The 14,805-nt window shown below is 52.4% G+C and overlaps 4 protein-coding genes across 4 annotated transcripts; 2 read left to right on the top strand and 2 right to left on the bottom strand.

Moving 5' to 3' along the window:
- The first annotated feature begins 829 nt into the window (after positions 1-829).
- BO88DRAFT_223040 (Zn(II)2Cys6 transcription factor) lies at positions 830-3,333 on the top strand. Its single transcript, XM_025702018.1, has one exon. It carries the CDS (start codon positions 1,058-1,060, stop codon positions 2,837-2,839), a length of 1,782 nt encoding a protein of 593 aa, XP_025557059.1. The 5' UTR covers positions 830-1,057; the 3' UTR covers positions 2,840-3,333.
- Positions 3,334-3,631: 298 nt separating this feature from the next.
- Positions 3,632-7,725, bottom strand: BO88DRAFT_409361 (TBC domain protein). The gene has a single exon (XM_025707931.1). The coding sequence runs from the start codon at positions 7,327-7,329 to the stop codon at positions 4,021-4,023; it is 3,309 nt and encodes a 1,102-aa protein (XP_025557058.1). The 5' UTR covers positions 7,330-7,725; the 3' UTR covers positions 3,632-4,020.
- A 319-nt stretch (positions 7,726-8,044) lies between these two features.
- On the top strand, positions 8,045-9,414 carry BO88DRAFT_399543 (SDR family NAD(P)-dependent oxidoreductase). The gene is made up of 4 exons (XM_025705374.1): positions 8,045-8,322; positions 8,387-8,418; positions 8,492-8,822; positions 8,883-9,414. Exons 1-4 carry the CDS (start codon positions 8,198-8,200, stop codon positions 9,337-9,339), a joined length of 945 nt encoding a protein of 314 aa, XP_025557057.1. The 5' UTR covers positions 8,045-8,197; the 3' UTR covers positions 9,340-9,414.
- A 475-nt stretch (positions 9,415-9,889) lies between these two features.
- BO88DRAFT_222980 (DENN (AEX-3) domain protein) lies at positions 9,890-13,258 on the bottom strand. Its single transcript, XM_025702017.1, has 4 exons — positions 12,561-13,258; positions 11,475-12,494; positions 11,176-11,412; positions 9,890-11,119 (listed from the first exon to the last, which is right to left on the bottom strand). Exons 1-4 carry the CDS (start codon positions 12,939-12,941, stop codon positions 9,998-10,000), a joined length of 2,760 nt encoding a protein of 919 aa, XP_025557056.1. The 5' UTR covers positions 12,942-13,258; the 3' UTR covers positions 9,890-9,997.
- Between the last annotated feature and the right edge of the window lie 1,547 nt (positions 13,259-14,805).

Genomic DNA, 14,805 nt, shown 5'->3' with positions numbered 1-14,805 from the left:
TTGTTAACGTAGTTGTAAGTTAGATAGATGAGATAGTTGGTATCTACGTACTTACTTGGTATCCCGTTGGTATAGATGCAGTACTTTAGTTACGTGCGTAAAGTTACCGGCTCAGTCAGCATCATCACTTCTCCATCATCCATCCATCTATCCATACCAACTCCAACCTTCTCTCTCTCTCTATCTATTGTGAACTATCGATCAACTACCCACTACTTGTCCAACTTCTCAAGACAGATGATTCCAAATCTTTTCATCTTCTTCCCTTATCCACCACCCCCTTGACAACTGTTCGAGTCCTTATTTTCTCTTTCCTTTGTTGCAGCTTTCTCTCTGTGTCACATCCGATCGCTGCAGCTCCACCCTCACCGGCCATTCCCAATCGTGAAGCGTGAATGGGTGAGATGCTGGGCAATCTGCGGCTGTCGGTGGAGACTCGAGCTAAAGAAACGTCTGGCTGGTCTGATCGATCATCCTTCGGCCTGTCAAAAAGGCAAGAATAGGATAATAATTTATTAATAAAGAAAAGGGAAGAAAAAAAAGTGGTATGTCTCTCTCTTTTTGGCCTTCTAAGCCTTCTACTGCACTGGTCGTCCTGCATGATTCGTGTCGCCGTTGCGTCTAGTGCTAGTTAACTAGTTAATTCAATATCCCCCCTACCTGCCAGTCATCGTCCTAGAATCAATCCATTCGGCCTTCTCCGATTGTATCCATCGTCTTTCTTTCCATCCCTGGTTCTTTTTTTTAGAAAAAATTTATCTCCTTCTCCTTCCTCCTCCTCCTCCCCCCCCACCTCAACTTCCCGCCCGCTTTTTTCTTGTGCTTCCATAAAACCTTCCTTTCCGCCGTCACCCCCGCTTGTACCGAACTTCCGCTTGCCGTCTTTCTTTTCCTCTTCTCCTGCTGGGTTTCAACTTGTCTCTGGTCACTCTGAACCCCGCCGGATTCTCCTTTTTACTTTTTCTTCTTCTTCTCTGCATGGTGCTGGAATTGCGCAAATGAGACCACCAGCTTATTAATTCTCAGTAACCATTCAGTGATTGTTCCCGCCTTCAGCATGGATCAAGGTCTCCAACAAAACCCGTTCATCTCCGTTAAGGACTCCGGTTCTGCCAAAAACTCGGGCCCGTCGCTGCTTGCCTGTCTGCTGTGCCGACACAAGCACCTAAAATGTGATGGAAAGACTCCTGTCTGCGGTCGCTGTTCCGCCACAGGCTCTGAATGTCAATACACCCCGTCGCGTCGCGGTTACAAGGGCCCCTCGAAGAAGCGTCGAGCCAATCCATCCTCCCCCGACCAGCTCCCCGCCGACATGTCGACCTCCTTCGAGCCCCAGTACTTCAATGTGCCGTCTGACTGGACTCTGTCGAGTAACATGCCCATGTCGTATGCGGTGCCAGCCGTCACCACCCCCGTGCCGACTTCCCTGCCCTCCTCTTCCTTACCCTCCGGCAGTCCCGCTCTGACAGATAACTCTGGCTCCTCGCACTCGCAGACGGTCGGCGTCACCAATAGCCCCATGACACCAGACTCGATCTCTACCATTGCAGGCGATGGCTATCTTATCGACATCTTCTACACCTATTTTCATCCTTCCCACCCGGTCTTGCCGCCCCACCGTGTCCTTTACCGCAACCATGTGCCTGCGTTCCTGGAGCATGTCATCAAATTCATTGGGACCCACTTTACTCCGGCCGCCAACAGTGAGAACTACCGGCCGACGGTCATGTCGTCCGTGATGGACCAGGAAGGGTCCATTGAAAAATTGCAGGCCCTGGTGCTCCTCGCCATTGTCTTGCATTCCCGCAATGAGCGGCAGAAGGCGGGCGAGTGCGTGACGACGGCTGTCAATCTGGCCTTCGAGTTGGGATTGAACAAAAGAGACACTGCGCCGCAGCTCAGCTATGGCGACCCGGTGCGGGAAGAGAGCTTGAGGCGCACCTGGTGGGAGCTCTTCATCATTGAAGGCATGCTCACTGCACTGGGTGTTCAGCCAGCTTTCCGATGCAATTCGGGGCCGCTCGAGGTACCATTGCCCTGTGAAGAGCGTATCTACCAAGATGCCCTCCCACCTCCGCCTGCACCCACTATTGCGCAATTCGACGAGCGTGTCTTTGCAGATGAGGAGCGAGATTTCTCTTCCTTCACTTACCGAATCGAGGCCGTTCGCATCCTGGGACGCGTAGTGGCCATCCAAGACATGATTGAGGGCCAGCAGGACCATGTCGAGGCCATTGATGCACGGATTACCAGTTTCTTCCACCACCTTCCCGAGAATAAGGCCGAACTGCTGCGCTCGGACGGGTCCGTCGACGAGATGATGTTCCAAGCGACAATGATCGTCAACGGCTCTGCGATTTACCTCCATTTCCCGCGATCTGATCTGCTGTCTTCCCCAGCAGTGGCAGCGGAGGTTATTTGCGGCCATCACGGGCCGCTGAGCATCCCCGCCTTCTCGCACCATGCGCATGCCATGAAGGCGGTCAAGGCAGCCAGCGAGATCTCCTCGCTGGCGTCTATTCGCATGCCAGTTGTGAAGCACACACCCTTCTTCATCTGTTCGCTGGTCCTCAGCTCCATGGTGCAATTGGCCGCGTGCTCTGTCAAGGCCGGGCAGATGCCCGACCCCAGCCGTGACCGGCTGACGCTTACCATTGGGGTTTTCAAGACCCTGGGTAGGACCTGGGCGATTTCGCAGACCATCATGCATCAGATCAAGGCGGTCGCCCGTGATGTAATGGACCTTGGTCTTCGGCCTACCATGCCTGAAATTGACCTGACCACGGTCCTCGACAACAGTCGGTTTTGGATACCCGACCTCCTTCCAATGGCCAGGTAAAGAGGCGGGGCTCTATACTATATGCACATGAAATTTCGGGTTGCTTTTTGATCGACCCTTGCACAAGCCCCTTCTATTTTCCTGTCGATATTTACCTACCCATGGCAATGATACCCCTCCCCGACTGATAATGATTGCTTGTCCAAAAAGAAGACACTGAGATGATGCCAACGAGTTGATTTCATTGATCCGCTGGGGATCCCATGCGCTTAGGGGGTTTATTATTTATTTATCTATATTTTTTCTATATGTTTGAAAATAAGAATAAGCTATATTTTTGCCGATCTACCAGCTATATTGTTTTGATATTGCTTGAAATGACTTAACGAAAGAACTACTTCGGCTGGTAGCAGCTATTCACATCAGCTTCAATTGCGAGTTTTGTACAATGATCAGGGTGAAACATATTCAATAGCGCTATGCTTTGAGGTAGGTAGGAATCAATAGCGGTGAACTTCTTGCATATCATAATTGATAAGATTGGTCATAATGATGATATCGGTTTGAGTAGGAACAATTAAAATGCAGTGTCTGAAACTCAGAATGCTCACGGACCTCACAATATATACTAGTATCTCATCCAGTCGGACACGTGCCATGCTTCCTTTCATTTCTCATAATACTATTCCCTACCACTAATACTGCTAGTGCTACTAAGTAATCACTACCAAGTATTACTATTAGTTATGAGAAGAGTCACACAAATGGTATCTAGAATTGTGTATACTCAGTATATACTAGTAGTAAGACGAAGTTCAATTCTCATTTGTAAGTCAGAAAATGTATCATTGAAAGAAAAACATATTTCTACCAAGACAAACACACATGCACGACAACACCACAACAAGAGTATAACCAACGCTGCGCTAGTAACATTGAACTAATCCGTTACACTAATGAAATTCAGTACACTCATTCGTATCATGACCGGGAAAAAAATGAAATTGGTGGTGCTGGTCTATAAGGGCATTCATTGGCAATGGGAACGGCAGAAATATATCGATAAAGATACACGGCACCAATAACACAATGTGGTATCATGCAATCAATGATGGAGTTGCAGATAAAGGACAACATCTTGGAGAAAATTGATATTTGATATCATGCTTATTTCTTCTTCTTCTTTTTTTCTTCTTCCTCTTTCGGGACATGTTTCTGATTTTCAGTTGGGGACTTTTCTTCTAACTATCCCCTGACGAGGTTGGGCGGCCTCGTGTGAATTCCTGCATCTCGCGGAGAGCTTCCGCGCGACGGGCGACCACGTCTTCGCGGCGGACGACGTTCCGGAGGGCTTCGCTGGCTTGGATGAGGCCGTCGATGCTGATGGCGTGGTTGGTCATTTGGTGGTTGATGTAGGTGTAGAGTTCGGCTGGGGTGGAGCAGGTGGTGAGGAGTTGTTGCTCGTTCAGTTTGAGGAGGGCGAGAGCTACTTGGAACAGGAAGGTGCTGCCACCCCCGTTGCCGCTGGCGCTGGGGTCTGAGTCGGTGGGGTCGGTCGTGGAGGTGGAAGAAGGGGCAGTGGCTGTGCCGGTGGCGGGAGGGTTGTTGACGGCGCTGGTTACATTCAGACAGAGGACTACATCCCAGACGCGGTAGAGGGCTTCGGCTGAGAGGCAATCGGTGAAGACGGAGAGGAACCATTGAAATGTCAGTGCCTCAAGTTCGACGCCCAGACCCTCGAGATGGGCGGATAGCTTGGGCAGGATTTCGGCGATGTACTGGCGCAGTACTACTTGGTCGGCCCGGGAGGCGAGCAAACCATGGTCGTAGTAGTGTTCGGGAAGGATCACCTCGATCATGGAGGTGAGGAGCCAGAAGGCGTCTTCAGCGGTGGGAGTGATAAGCAGGAGAGAAGCGGCGATGAGGTTCATCCCCTGGCAGTAGCCGACCTCCGGGTTGCGACGAGAGTAGGCCAGGAGCACCTCCTTGAGCTTGGTAACGCCTGGTCCTCGGCGGAAGAACACATTGTCGGTAAGAGTCCGGTTGATGTCCATGTCAATCTGGGCGACGACCGATGAGTCGGGTTCCGAGCCACCTGTGCCCTTTACTAGGTCATCGTAGTAACCAGGCACCCGCATTGAAGAGGCGCCACTGCATTCGGACCAGACCTTTGCCCGCAGGGCAACTGGGATTCCTCCTAACACGAGGACCCGGAACTCGCGCCATTTGGCACGGCCGACTTTGCCCTTGTTACCTAGGCCAGAAATACCCACCACTTCGCCATCGGCCAGCGATGCCTCGGGCATATCGACAGACTGCAGTGCCCGGTCGGAGGTGGCGGCGGCTGCTGCGGCGGCTTCGCCGTCTTTTCTGCGCTCTGCACGCACTTTGCGCAGGAACTCGTTCCACCGCACGGTCCGGTCACGTTGTAGGGAATCATGTAGTTCCGTCAACTGCTCGAGCAGCAACTTAACCGGTTCATTCTCGCCTGCAGCCAGACTTAATGTGGCCGGCTCGTCGGAGGAAACCCCAGCGAATTCTGGACGATCTGCGACTACTGTGGACGTAGATGCCGATGGTTGGGCGTTCGGATTGACGGAGACTGCGCCACGTTTGTCGACAGCAACAGCAGAATTGCGAGGTGAACTGTCGCCTGCTGTGGTGAGGGACACGATAGGACCTGCTGAGGGCGTATGTGACAGCAACTCTGTCGGCCCAGTGGGTACCCTCAGGTAGTCTTGCCATCTCCGAAGTGCGACTGTACCGGCTTCCGGGGTCTCGGGAGACGCAGACACAGGCGAAGACTGAGGTTCTGGCATTGGCTGCAGTTGCTTTAAAGAGTCGGATGCATCATCACCATCGGAAGCATCGCTCCGTAAGCTGCTGAGAGTCTCTGCAATGCTGAGCCGGTTGCTACCGCCTGCATTTTTGGACGCGTTCGCCTCCCTTTGTCTTTTCTTTCGACGCTGGTCGTAGATGAATCCAAAACGGTCAGTCAACAACTCGCCCGGTTGGTAGTTGTTGTACATATTTGAAAGAGTAGGGGGTCGTGATTCCAGGGGAAGGATGGCATCCATCTCAACAGGCCCGAGGTTGGTCGCGTTTTTAGCTGTAGCGTCTGCGTTTGTTCCTTGTGAGACACTCGCAGATGGTTGCCTCCGGCTTATTTGGCCAGATTTGGCCACGCTGTTGGGACCAGGTGTTCGCCCAGAAGCGCTGTGCACGCTAGTGTTGCTATTTATCCGCTTCAAGGCGGCCATGGCTGAAACAGGTCCCTTTGCATTGGGAGGAAGCGCAGGAGAAATACCTTTGCTACTACCCCGATTCGTAGATGAGGCTCTGCCGCGGCCATCATCACTATTGGTCTCGTCCTTCGCTTGTGAGTTCCCAGCGAACAACTTGACCGTCCACGAAGATAACGACTTGGATGACTTGCGTGAATGAGTACTAGCGTCGTCTCCGCCAGTGGATGCATTGATATGTTTTCCAGCAACTTCACCAGCAGTAGGCCCTTGTTGACCTTCTGGAGGCTGAAATAATTGCTCATCCAGCGCTTTCCGGCGACTAGAAGGGTTGGTGAGATTTCGCTGACGTTGAGTCTCTTCCTCTTCGACCTCACCCATTACGCTGCTTGCTCGACTTGTCTTTCGGCTATTCGTAGTATTACCGAAAATAAAGTCCTGCCAACTTCGAATAGAGCCATGTCTCTTGCGATTTGTTCCCGACTCCACGCTAGAATTGCCAGAGCGTGCATCGCTATCGAGACGTTGGGGACCTCGAACAGTAGCCTGCACATTACCTGCAGCATCCGTCCCTTCCTCATGAGCTTGAGATCCTAACCCATCAATCATCGCCTGCTGCATCAGTCCATGCATACTGGAGGCGGAACTGCCCGGCTGTTCCGTGTTGCCACCGTGTTCCTGACCAGCTTCATCGCCCAACGGCGCATTTTCCAGCTGATATAATCGACGCTCGATATCCTGATTCGAGACCGAAACCTCCCGCAGCATCCTCTTCAACTCCCTCTCCCTCGCATCAGCCCGCTGTCGCAGAGCCGAAATCTCCGCATCGCGCTGTGCCAAATCACGGGCGAACTGTCGCACCAGCTTAACAGCACCGGTACTCGCAATCAGACGTTCAATATGAGAATCATCCGCCAGGTGCAATGCCCCCGGGAAATCACGAATGGGCACCGAATCCCCAAACAGGGCAGCACGACCAGGGCTCGGGGTCGAGCCACCGGTCAGCCTAACCAAGGTAGACCTCCGATCTCGATTAACATCCGGCGGGTTATCACTACCTTCTTCACCTTCCAACAGGGCATTGGTCAATGCACGGTTCAGCGCGGGTTGGCCGACGAACCCCTCGGGGGAGCGGTCTGGGGAAAGCGAAGGGAACGAGGTCAGGTCGGTGGCTGTGGCACTGGAGGAGGCCGAATTACGTTTTTGCGAGCGGGCACGGACGGTCTTAGCCTTCTGACTTCGCCGGGAAGAGGAGGAGGTCCGAGACGAGGAACGACGCGGTAGTTGTGGGATATCGCACTCCGCCATGACTCGAGGGGCGGTGAACAGAGCCAGATACTTGAACTGCGGCCTTCATGTATGCTTCGTTTTGTTCGGTCTTTCTTCTTTGCGTGATTTCTGAGACAGGAATGTGGAGTTTATCAAGTAGGATCACCGGCGTGTGTCTTTTTATAGCCTCTAGCTTTGTGTGTCTGGCTGTGCTACCTGAGGCCGGTTTCCGCTGTTTGCGACTTTGTTTGTGCGGCAGATGATCGACCTGAGCAACCGGAGATGATGATAACACCCGCACGCTAAACCGCAAGACGAGAAAGAAAAGCGATAGAATTCCAAGTGAAGCCGCGGAAGCAGGAGGTCGAAGCTGAGACAGAGGCAAGGAATGACAGGAACGCGGGGGAAAATCGAGGGAGGAGAAAAGTAGCAGCCAGGGTCTGGAATGCCAGCTGCTTTGGGGAGCCGAACGAACGGACCATGACGTGTGGCTGCAGCCATGTGACTTGGCACGCCGCCAGCTCACGCTTATGTAATAGGGGCCTGGGTGCCTGAAAATCAGGGAATGGTCGATCTTCATCTCCGGCGGTAAGAAGCCTTAACTCCGATTATATTTTATGCCTCAGGCTCTGATTTGTCTCCCTCCCTCGGCTTCTGCTCTTCGTCACCTGACCCTCAGCCTCGGTTCTCCGCAGCCACCGGGCGTCATTCTGGGGGCTGCGATGGGGGAGATCGACCTTGTAAAATAAGTAAAGCTGATTGTTGTCTTCCTGTCGGTGTAAAACCAGCCTAATACACTCTTCTACCCCAGAATTCCACCACAGTTCGACTTCAAAGAAACAAATCCCTCAACCCGTGAACCTAGTGTACACTGCTATATCTTCCGCCCTTCCATACTTCACCCATCATGTCCTCAGTAGCCAAACGTCGTCTCCAAGCCGTGAGCCAGCAATTAGTGGAAGGCATTCCGGACGCAGGCACATTCGAGGGCATTCCTCGAATCCGCCAAGTTGCAGGCGATTCCGTCGGACCGTACGTCTAGACTTATACTTCGAGTTCCTTTTATATACATGCCTCAAAACTGACAACATCCCAGCCGAGTCAAGGACAAAGTCGCAATTGTAACCGGTAAACATCCTCTTCAGCATACTACCTACTACCAGCGTGAACATACATGGAAACACATGCTAATAACAACCAGGAGCCAACTCCCCCGCAGGCATCGGCCGCGCCGCAGCGCACCAATACGCCCACAATGGCGCCAAAGCCATCTACATCTGCGACTACGCAGACAGCCACCTGGCAACCCACAAGCGGGAGATCGAGTCCCTATATCCCGGCGTAGACATCCACATCCGCCAATTCGATGCCGCCGATGAAGAAGCCGTCAAGGCAGTCGTCCACGACGCACTAGAGAAGTATAACCGATTGGATATATTCTTCGCGAATGCGGGCATCGTGGGCCAGCCGAAGATTTTCACGGAGGTTACGGCGGCACAGTTGATGAAGACGTTGAATACGAATGTGGCTAGGTGAGTACAAGTACGACATCTGCATTTTCTGGGGGTAATTTTCTGATTCGATTGTTGTAGTGTCTTTCTAGCAGCTAAATACGCCTCTGAGGGTATGAAGCGCACCTCAGAGGCGAAGCCGTACCCCGGGGGCTCTATTATCTGCACAGCCTCTGTTGCAGGACTGCGCTCGAATGCTGGTTCGACGGATTACTCGGCCTCCAAGGCGGCGGTTGTTTCTGTTGCCCAGACGTGTGCGTATCAGTTGGCTGGGACGGGAATCCGCGTCAATGCCATCTGTCCGGGGTTGATTGAGACGGGCATGACTCAGGCGGTGTTTGATGCTGCGCGGGCGCGAGGCACGGAGCGAAAGGTTGGGCAGCTGAATCCTCTGCAGCGGGGAGCGGTTGCGGATGAGGTGGCTCGCGTGGCGTTGTTCCTGGGGAGTGATGAGAGTAGCTATGTTAATGGACAGGCTTGGGCTGTCTGTGGTGGACTTAGTGCCGGACATCCATTTGTGCCAGGCAAGCTGGCATAGTCACTATTCATTATAGTGTCAGGTTACTCGAATTACTCTTATAATGAACAATTAGGATTCTAATGAGGTTTGTAACCAACAATTACATTCAGAGGACCGCAGAGGTTTTTGTGTTGCGGTGGGGAATTGGCTGACACCAATTCAGTGTATCTCTCTAAACTCCACATAGCAGCTTTCAAAGCTGCCCTAGTCAACAGGTAGAAGTATGGACAAATGGAAACAGGAGGATGACAGGATAGGAAATTCTGGTGAATGAGGGGTCGGCCCAACGAGGGGAAGCCAAATGATCTACTACAAGGCGGGAGAAGTCAACGGACTCTCAAGAAGGCAAAAGTGGTATAAAGACGGGATGGCAGGTGGGAATAACCAAGGCAATCAATATAGCCGTCCCGTGAAAAATCAACTGGGGTCACATGGTGCTCCCGAGAAATGTAGAGAATAACGCCTGGGTAGAATCACGGAGTCAAAAACAATGGGAATCTCCAGAGGAAAAAGAAAGGTGGAATAACAGGGAACTGTCAAAAGAAAAATTCACAGGCAGATAAATCAATGCCAAAGAGTGGCCACAACTCGCTCTAATTCGGACAAGATGGTAGGAGCAGACGTCGCGTCAAAAGTCGTCGAAATCAAGCGTTGCATCGTCGTTCTCAAGAGACAATTACGCAACCAGTCGGGAAGAGCCGGCCCGAATGAGGTCCTCGCTGGCCTGCTTGGACAGAGTGCCTGTCTCAGTGTGGTCATCAAGACCATCGGTCTCATGAGCGCGCTCATCATCGTCCTCGATGATCCGGGTCGGGATCTCGCCAGGCCCATACTGCTGACTCGACCTCTCCGGGAACGTCGAGCTGCTGACCATCGACATGGATGTGCTGGACCGGTTATGCACCAGGTCTGGGGTCGGCGGGACACTAGAACGCCGGTGATCGGGGTGCAACGAGTGGTTGTCGCCATCTCCCATTTCACTGCCAGCTGGCGTCAAGTGCCCACGAAGTCCATCGGTTGTCAGACGACGGCTTCCATTTGGGGTGGTCTTGCCGGATGCCGGGAGGTCATCATCCTCCGCATCTTGAGCAAGCTGTAGGCCTTCCACAGCGGCAGCACACTGCTCGCTGATGCTGCGGATGATGTCAGAAATAGCATCAGTCTTGTCACGCAGGTAGCGATCTGCGACATCAGTTATGCTGAGACGTGCAAGACGGTTGTGACTTTTACCCATGCTGAGGAGATGTTGCTCCAAGTCCGGGCTCACATTGTTGGCAACGCTCTTCGCGGAGATATTGGCACTAGAGCGTCGCGACGACACAGCAGATTCTCTCGGGGTCTCAACATCCTGTCCGGCCTCCTTGGTCTCGACGGCAGCCTCAGCTTCGGGCAGCTCGGTCAGGTCGGTAGAGCTACCAATCGAACGAACGATGTGCTCCATGTGATGTGTCTGGCCATTGATAAGGCTGCGGAGACCCAGCACCACGCGCTGGGCCTCGTCGCGTTGCCGTGTGAGGGAAGCATTGGAGTGCTGCAAAGAAGCAAGCTCCTTTTGGTTGCGCTTCCTCTCGCGCTCGAGCTCTTCGGCAATTTCCTGTTGGAGGACCAACGCTTCCAGAGCATCATCGCGTTGCTTCTCTGTGCCGGACAAACGGAGAGAGAGACGAGCGACATCATCCTTCTGCTGGTCAATGAGACCGGTAAGACGACGGTTCTCACGCTTGTGGTTCTCAATCTTAACCTTGAGCTCAGATGTTTCCTTGGTGAGGGTCTCGGCGAAAGCCTGGAACTTGAGGAACTGCATGGGGTTAGACTCCGAGTTATACACGAGTCATCTAGGGCGGGGAAACAAACCTGCTGCTTCCAGGTCTCCAGCTCCTCAACCAAGAAGTTGTTGCGCTTGGTAACCTTGCTCAGCTCGGTGTCCATGCGACCCTTGAGGTTGATGAAATCTTGCCAAGCTTCCATCGCATCGCGAGAGTACTGGTTCCTTTCACGCACAATTTCGTTCAGATGGCGCATGGAAACCTTGGTCATGAGAGGCTTCTTGACAGAGCCACCAAAGATGGCCTTCATGCCAGTATTGCGTCCCTAGTACACAGAGTGTTAACGGAAAGACTCACACATTATTTGCGCTAAAAAACATAACTCACCAACTTCTCGCACACATGATCCATAACGTTCATCACAGCATCCTGGTTCCACCAAGAAGGATCCTGGACGCTCTCGACCTCACCCCGCATCACGATGATCTGTCCAGCGGGAATGAGTTTGCCACCAGCATAGGCAGAACGGAGGTGGTTGGGAACACCCGAGGGTGAAACATCACCATTCAAGGCTTGGGTCAACCGGTTGATGAACTTGGTGCGCTGACCAGGAGTCAGAACATCGGGCGGACTCGATGTGAGGACAAAATTGCGGTCCAGATCCACGACCAGAGCATCAGAGGGAGCGTTGAAGAGGGTTCGGCATTCAGCCGTGACACCGAGAATGTACGGGCCGGGCTCCTGGACCAAATCCTTGATGTGGCGAGCGTGGACAACGGGGACATACAATCCACTCCATTCGTAAATGCGCACACAGTAACGGATGGTTTCTGCAGCCATGGTGAGCATGGCTGGGTAGTGGCTGACGAAGATGATACGACGTGTCGGCGATACGGCAGCTTCAACAACACCCACGACATTAGGGATCGACAGGCAGGTGAAGAGGGGCCACATGGAGAAGTTCTGGAAGCCCGTTGGGGACGATGGGAACTGATAGCAGAGAGCATAATCCTTCATATCGATGCGAACCAGGTCGTTGAGGCGGGGCGCCGGAAAGCTCAGAATCCGCGAAACCTCCTCCGCATGGAACAAGTTGGTGGCCTTGTTCCAATGAATCCACATGCCACGGAGATAGTCGCCCAGAAGGTCGTAGAGTGGGTAGCGAGACAGGAAACTCAGACAGTATGGGATCCAATAAGTCTCTTCCGGGTTATCGTAGAAATCGGGCTCTGTCTTCTTGCGCAATTCGCGAATCGTTTCCGCACGCTTGTCGTCTGCGCGGGACCATACTCGCAGGGCGATACCGTAAAGGGTGTGAGAAGAATCCTGCTGCAAAACAAAGGCATGATGGACGCAGTGAGGCTGGTTCTTGCCGGTGCAGATCTCTACATCGTGAGGGAAGCATGCCTAATACGGCCAGTCAGTGTCAGCCATCCTTCTGCCAGATGGCGGCGGAGTCAGAAAAAAACATACCCTCATGGCCGAATGCAAGGACTTGGCAATTTCGTTATCTTGTTCCAGACGGGGACTGCTTCCCAAGATCTCCGGCAACCAAAACTGGCCTACGGCTCCTTTCATGTGTCCAATCTTTCCCTGTGCTGGCGCAGGAGCCCGGACCCATTGGGACGGTTCCCGGCCAACACCGCAAACCATGTAAGCATGAGTGAGAGTCTTGGGGGTTCGCTGAGAAGCTTTCGTATTGGCTTGCGAAGGGATGGGTTGCGTAATGCGGGAGTGAAGTGAGGAGGTGCGACTAGGGACGACGAGCGAGTTCTCTCCTTGGTCGCGGGTCGACGGCCGGTCGCGAGTGGACGGACGGACGAAGGAGGCGTGATCCCTCAGAGAATGGCCCATGGTGATGGTTTTTGTTGGGTTTTCAAGGGATTGACGGGGAATATTATATTATGTACAGACGTGGGTTGCGTAATGGATTACTTTTTCCCGTTTGGGATGCAGGCGGTCTCCGAACCTTGGTTCCGATGGTTGCGTTTGAACAGTAGTGAAATCACGACTGATTGTTGACTTTTTGCCGTTTCCTTTCTGCTTGCTAGAAGCTTGAATGGCAGGTCGAGAGAACAGTAGCACTGCTAGAGGTCGAAAAAGACGTGAGGGTGAAAGGAAGGACGGCTATTAGAATAGGGGGAGGATATTGTTGCAACTAAAAAGAGGGAAACACAGCGGAGATGAGATCGGACGGATCGATCACAACTACTCCCGCGAACTCAATTGATGGGCATTTCTTTTCTCACGCTCTACAGCACATCTAGATTGGAATAATCTAATGAAATGTGGAAGCGAGGAAAACAAGTCCCTTGAGTGGCGGTGGTGTTGATACCGGACGGTCCTGATCCTCGGAGGGGGGAGAGGAGGAGTTGGATAAGGAACGGAAAAGGGAGGAGAGGACAAAGGAGGGGAAAGAGGGAGGAAGGAAGAGAGAAAAGGCGTGAGGGAAGAGAGGGAAGAGGAGGAGAAGGGGAGAAAAGAATAGGTCAAGTTAGGTTAAGCCAGGTTAATTGGAACCGGACGGAGAGAGAGAGAGTAGGGGAGGGAAAAGGGCAAAAGGCAAAGCAGGGAGACAATCTTGACCATGAAGAGTTAAGGTGGAAAGAGGAAGCGGTTAGTTAGAGGTTCGTTGACCACTAAAGGGGGCAGAGAGGGCCCGGTGGAGGTGAAAGGTGGAGAGCTGGGCCGACTAGGTACTGTTCGAGTACTCTTTGGCTGCGTGAACCACCCAGGAGATACTTGGGAGTGACCTCCGCTGTCTCTCTTTTGTAGTTAAAAAGTCACAGCAGAACTTATAATGTTAATAATAATAGTATTATTTTTTGTATAAATACTCAATAATGTATACCATCTGTCACTGCAATGATGGTATACTTCCTACATGGAAAATTAACAACTTCAGAAGTGGTAGACTATTTTTACCGTATAATAATTCTAATTTTTCTCTAAACTGTTCCTGCGCCGGTTGGAGGTGGTGGTGGTGGGTGGGGGGGAAAGAACCGCCTGACTATTCTGCTAGTCAGGGACAACTTTGGCTCTAGTCTAGTAGTCGCTCCATCACGGGTTGGCCTCGTGCGGCCACTCCCACCCGGACGGGTTACCACTTACCAATAATTATCCTTCCCTGGAAAGTACGTACCTCGTAATTTACTACTACCACTACTTTACTTGTACGCTTCCACAGTCTGGCCTGCTTCTGCTGCATCCCTGTCACAGTCCTTGCGCCCGTGCGGGGAGAAAGAAGCTTGAACTTGGTGGTAGGATGGCGGTAGGTGAGAATGCAATAATTGCCATACTACCAAGGAAGAGGGGATGAAGGGAGCATCCCCTCTTCCTTATCAAGCTAAGAGTCTGACCATGCGACAGGCTAATATCTAGTCAGAACGGTATCCCGGCTCCAGAATCCCACGATAACACTCTCTACTATTACCACGGAGTACTATCGATTCATTGCTAGCAGGAGACGGACGGCCCGAAAGTCTCTCTCCCACGCGAGAATGGATCTTCCAGGCACCCTGCCAAAACTGGTGAGAACCGAGGAAACAGAGCAAAGGGTGGATTAGAAAAAGAAAAGAAAATTAGAGATCATGCCCTGAAGAGGATAGAAAGGCAAGGTACGGAGTAAAACCAGTCGCATTTGGCACGATGCGAAATGACAAATCCACCACGGGAAGGTTCAGTCGAAAGTTAAACAAACCTCTTAGTGCCGTGTCTG

The sequence above is a fragment of the Aspergillus vadensis genome (genome assembly GCF_003184925.1).
Source record: "Aspergillus vadensis CBS 113365 unplaced genomic scaffold BO88scaffold_44, whole genome shotgun sequence".
NCBI lineage: Eukaryota > Fungi > Ascomycota > Eurotiomycetes > Eurotiales > Aspergillaceae > Aspergillus > Aspergillus vadensis.
This window is presented reverse-complemented; position numbering and strand designations above follow the sequence as displayed.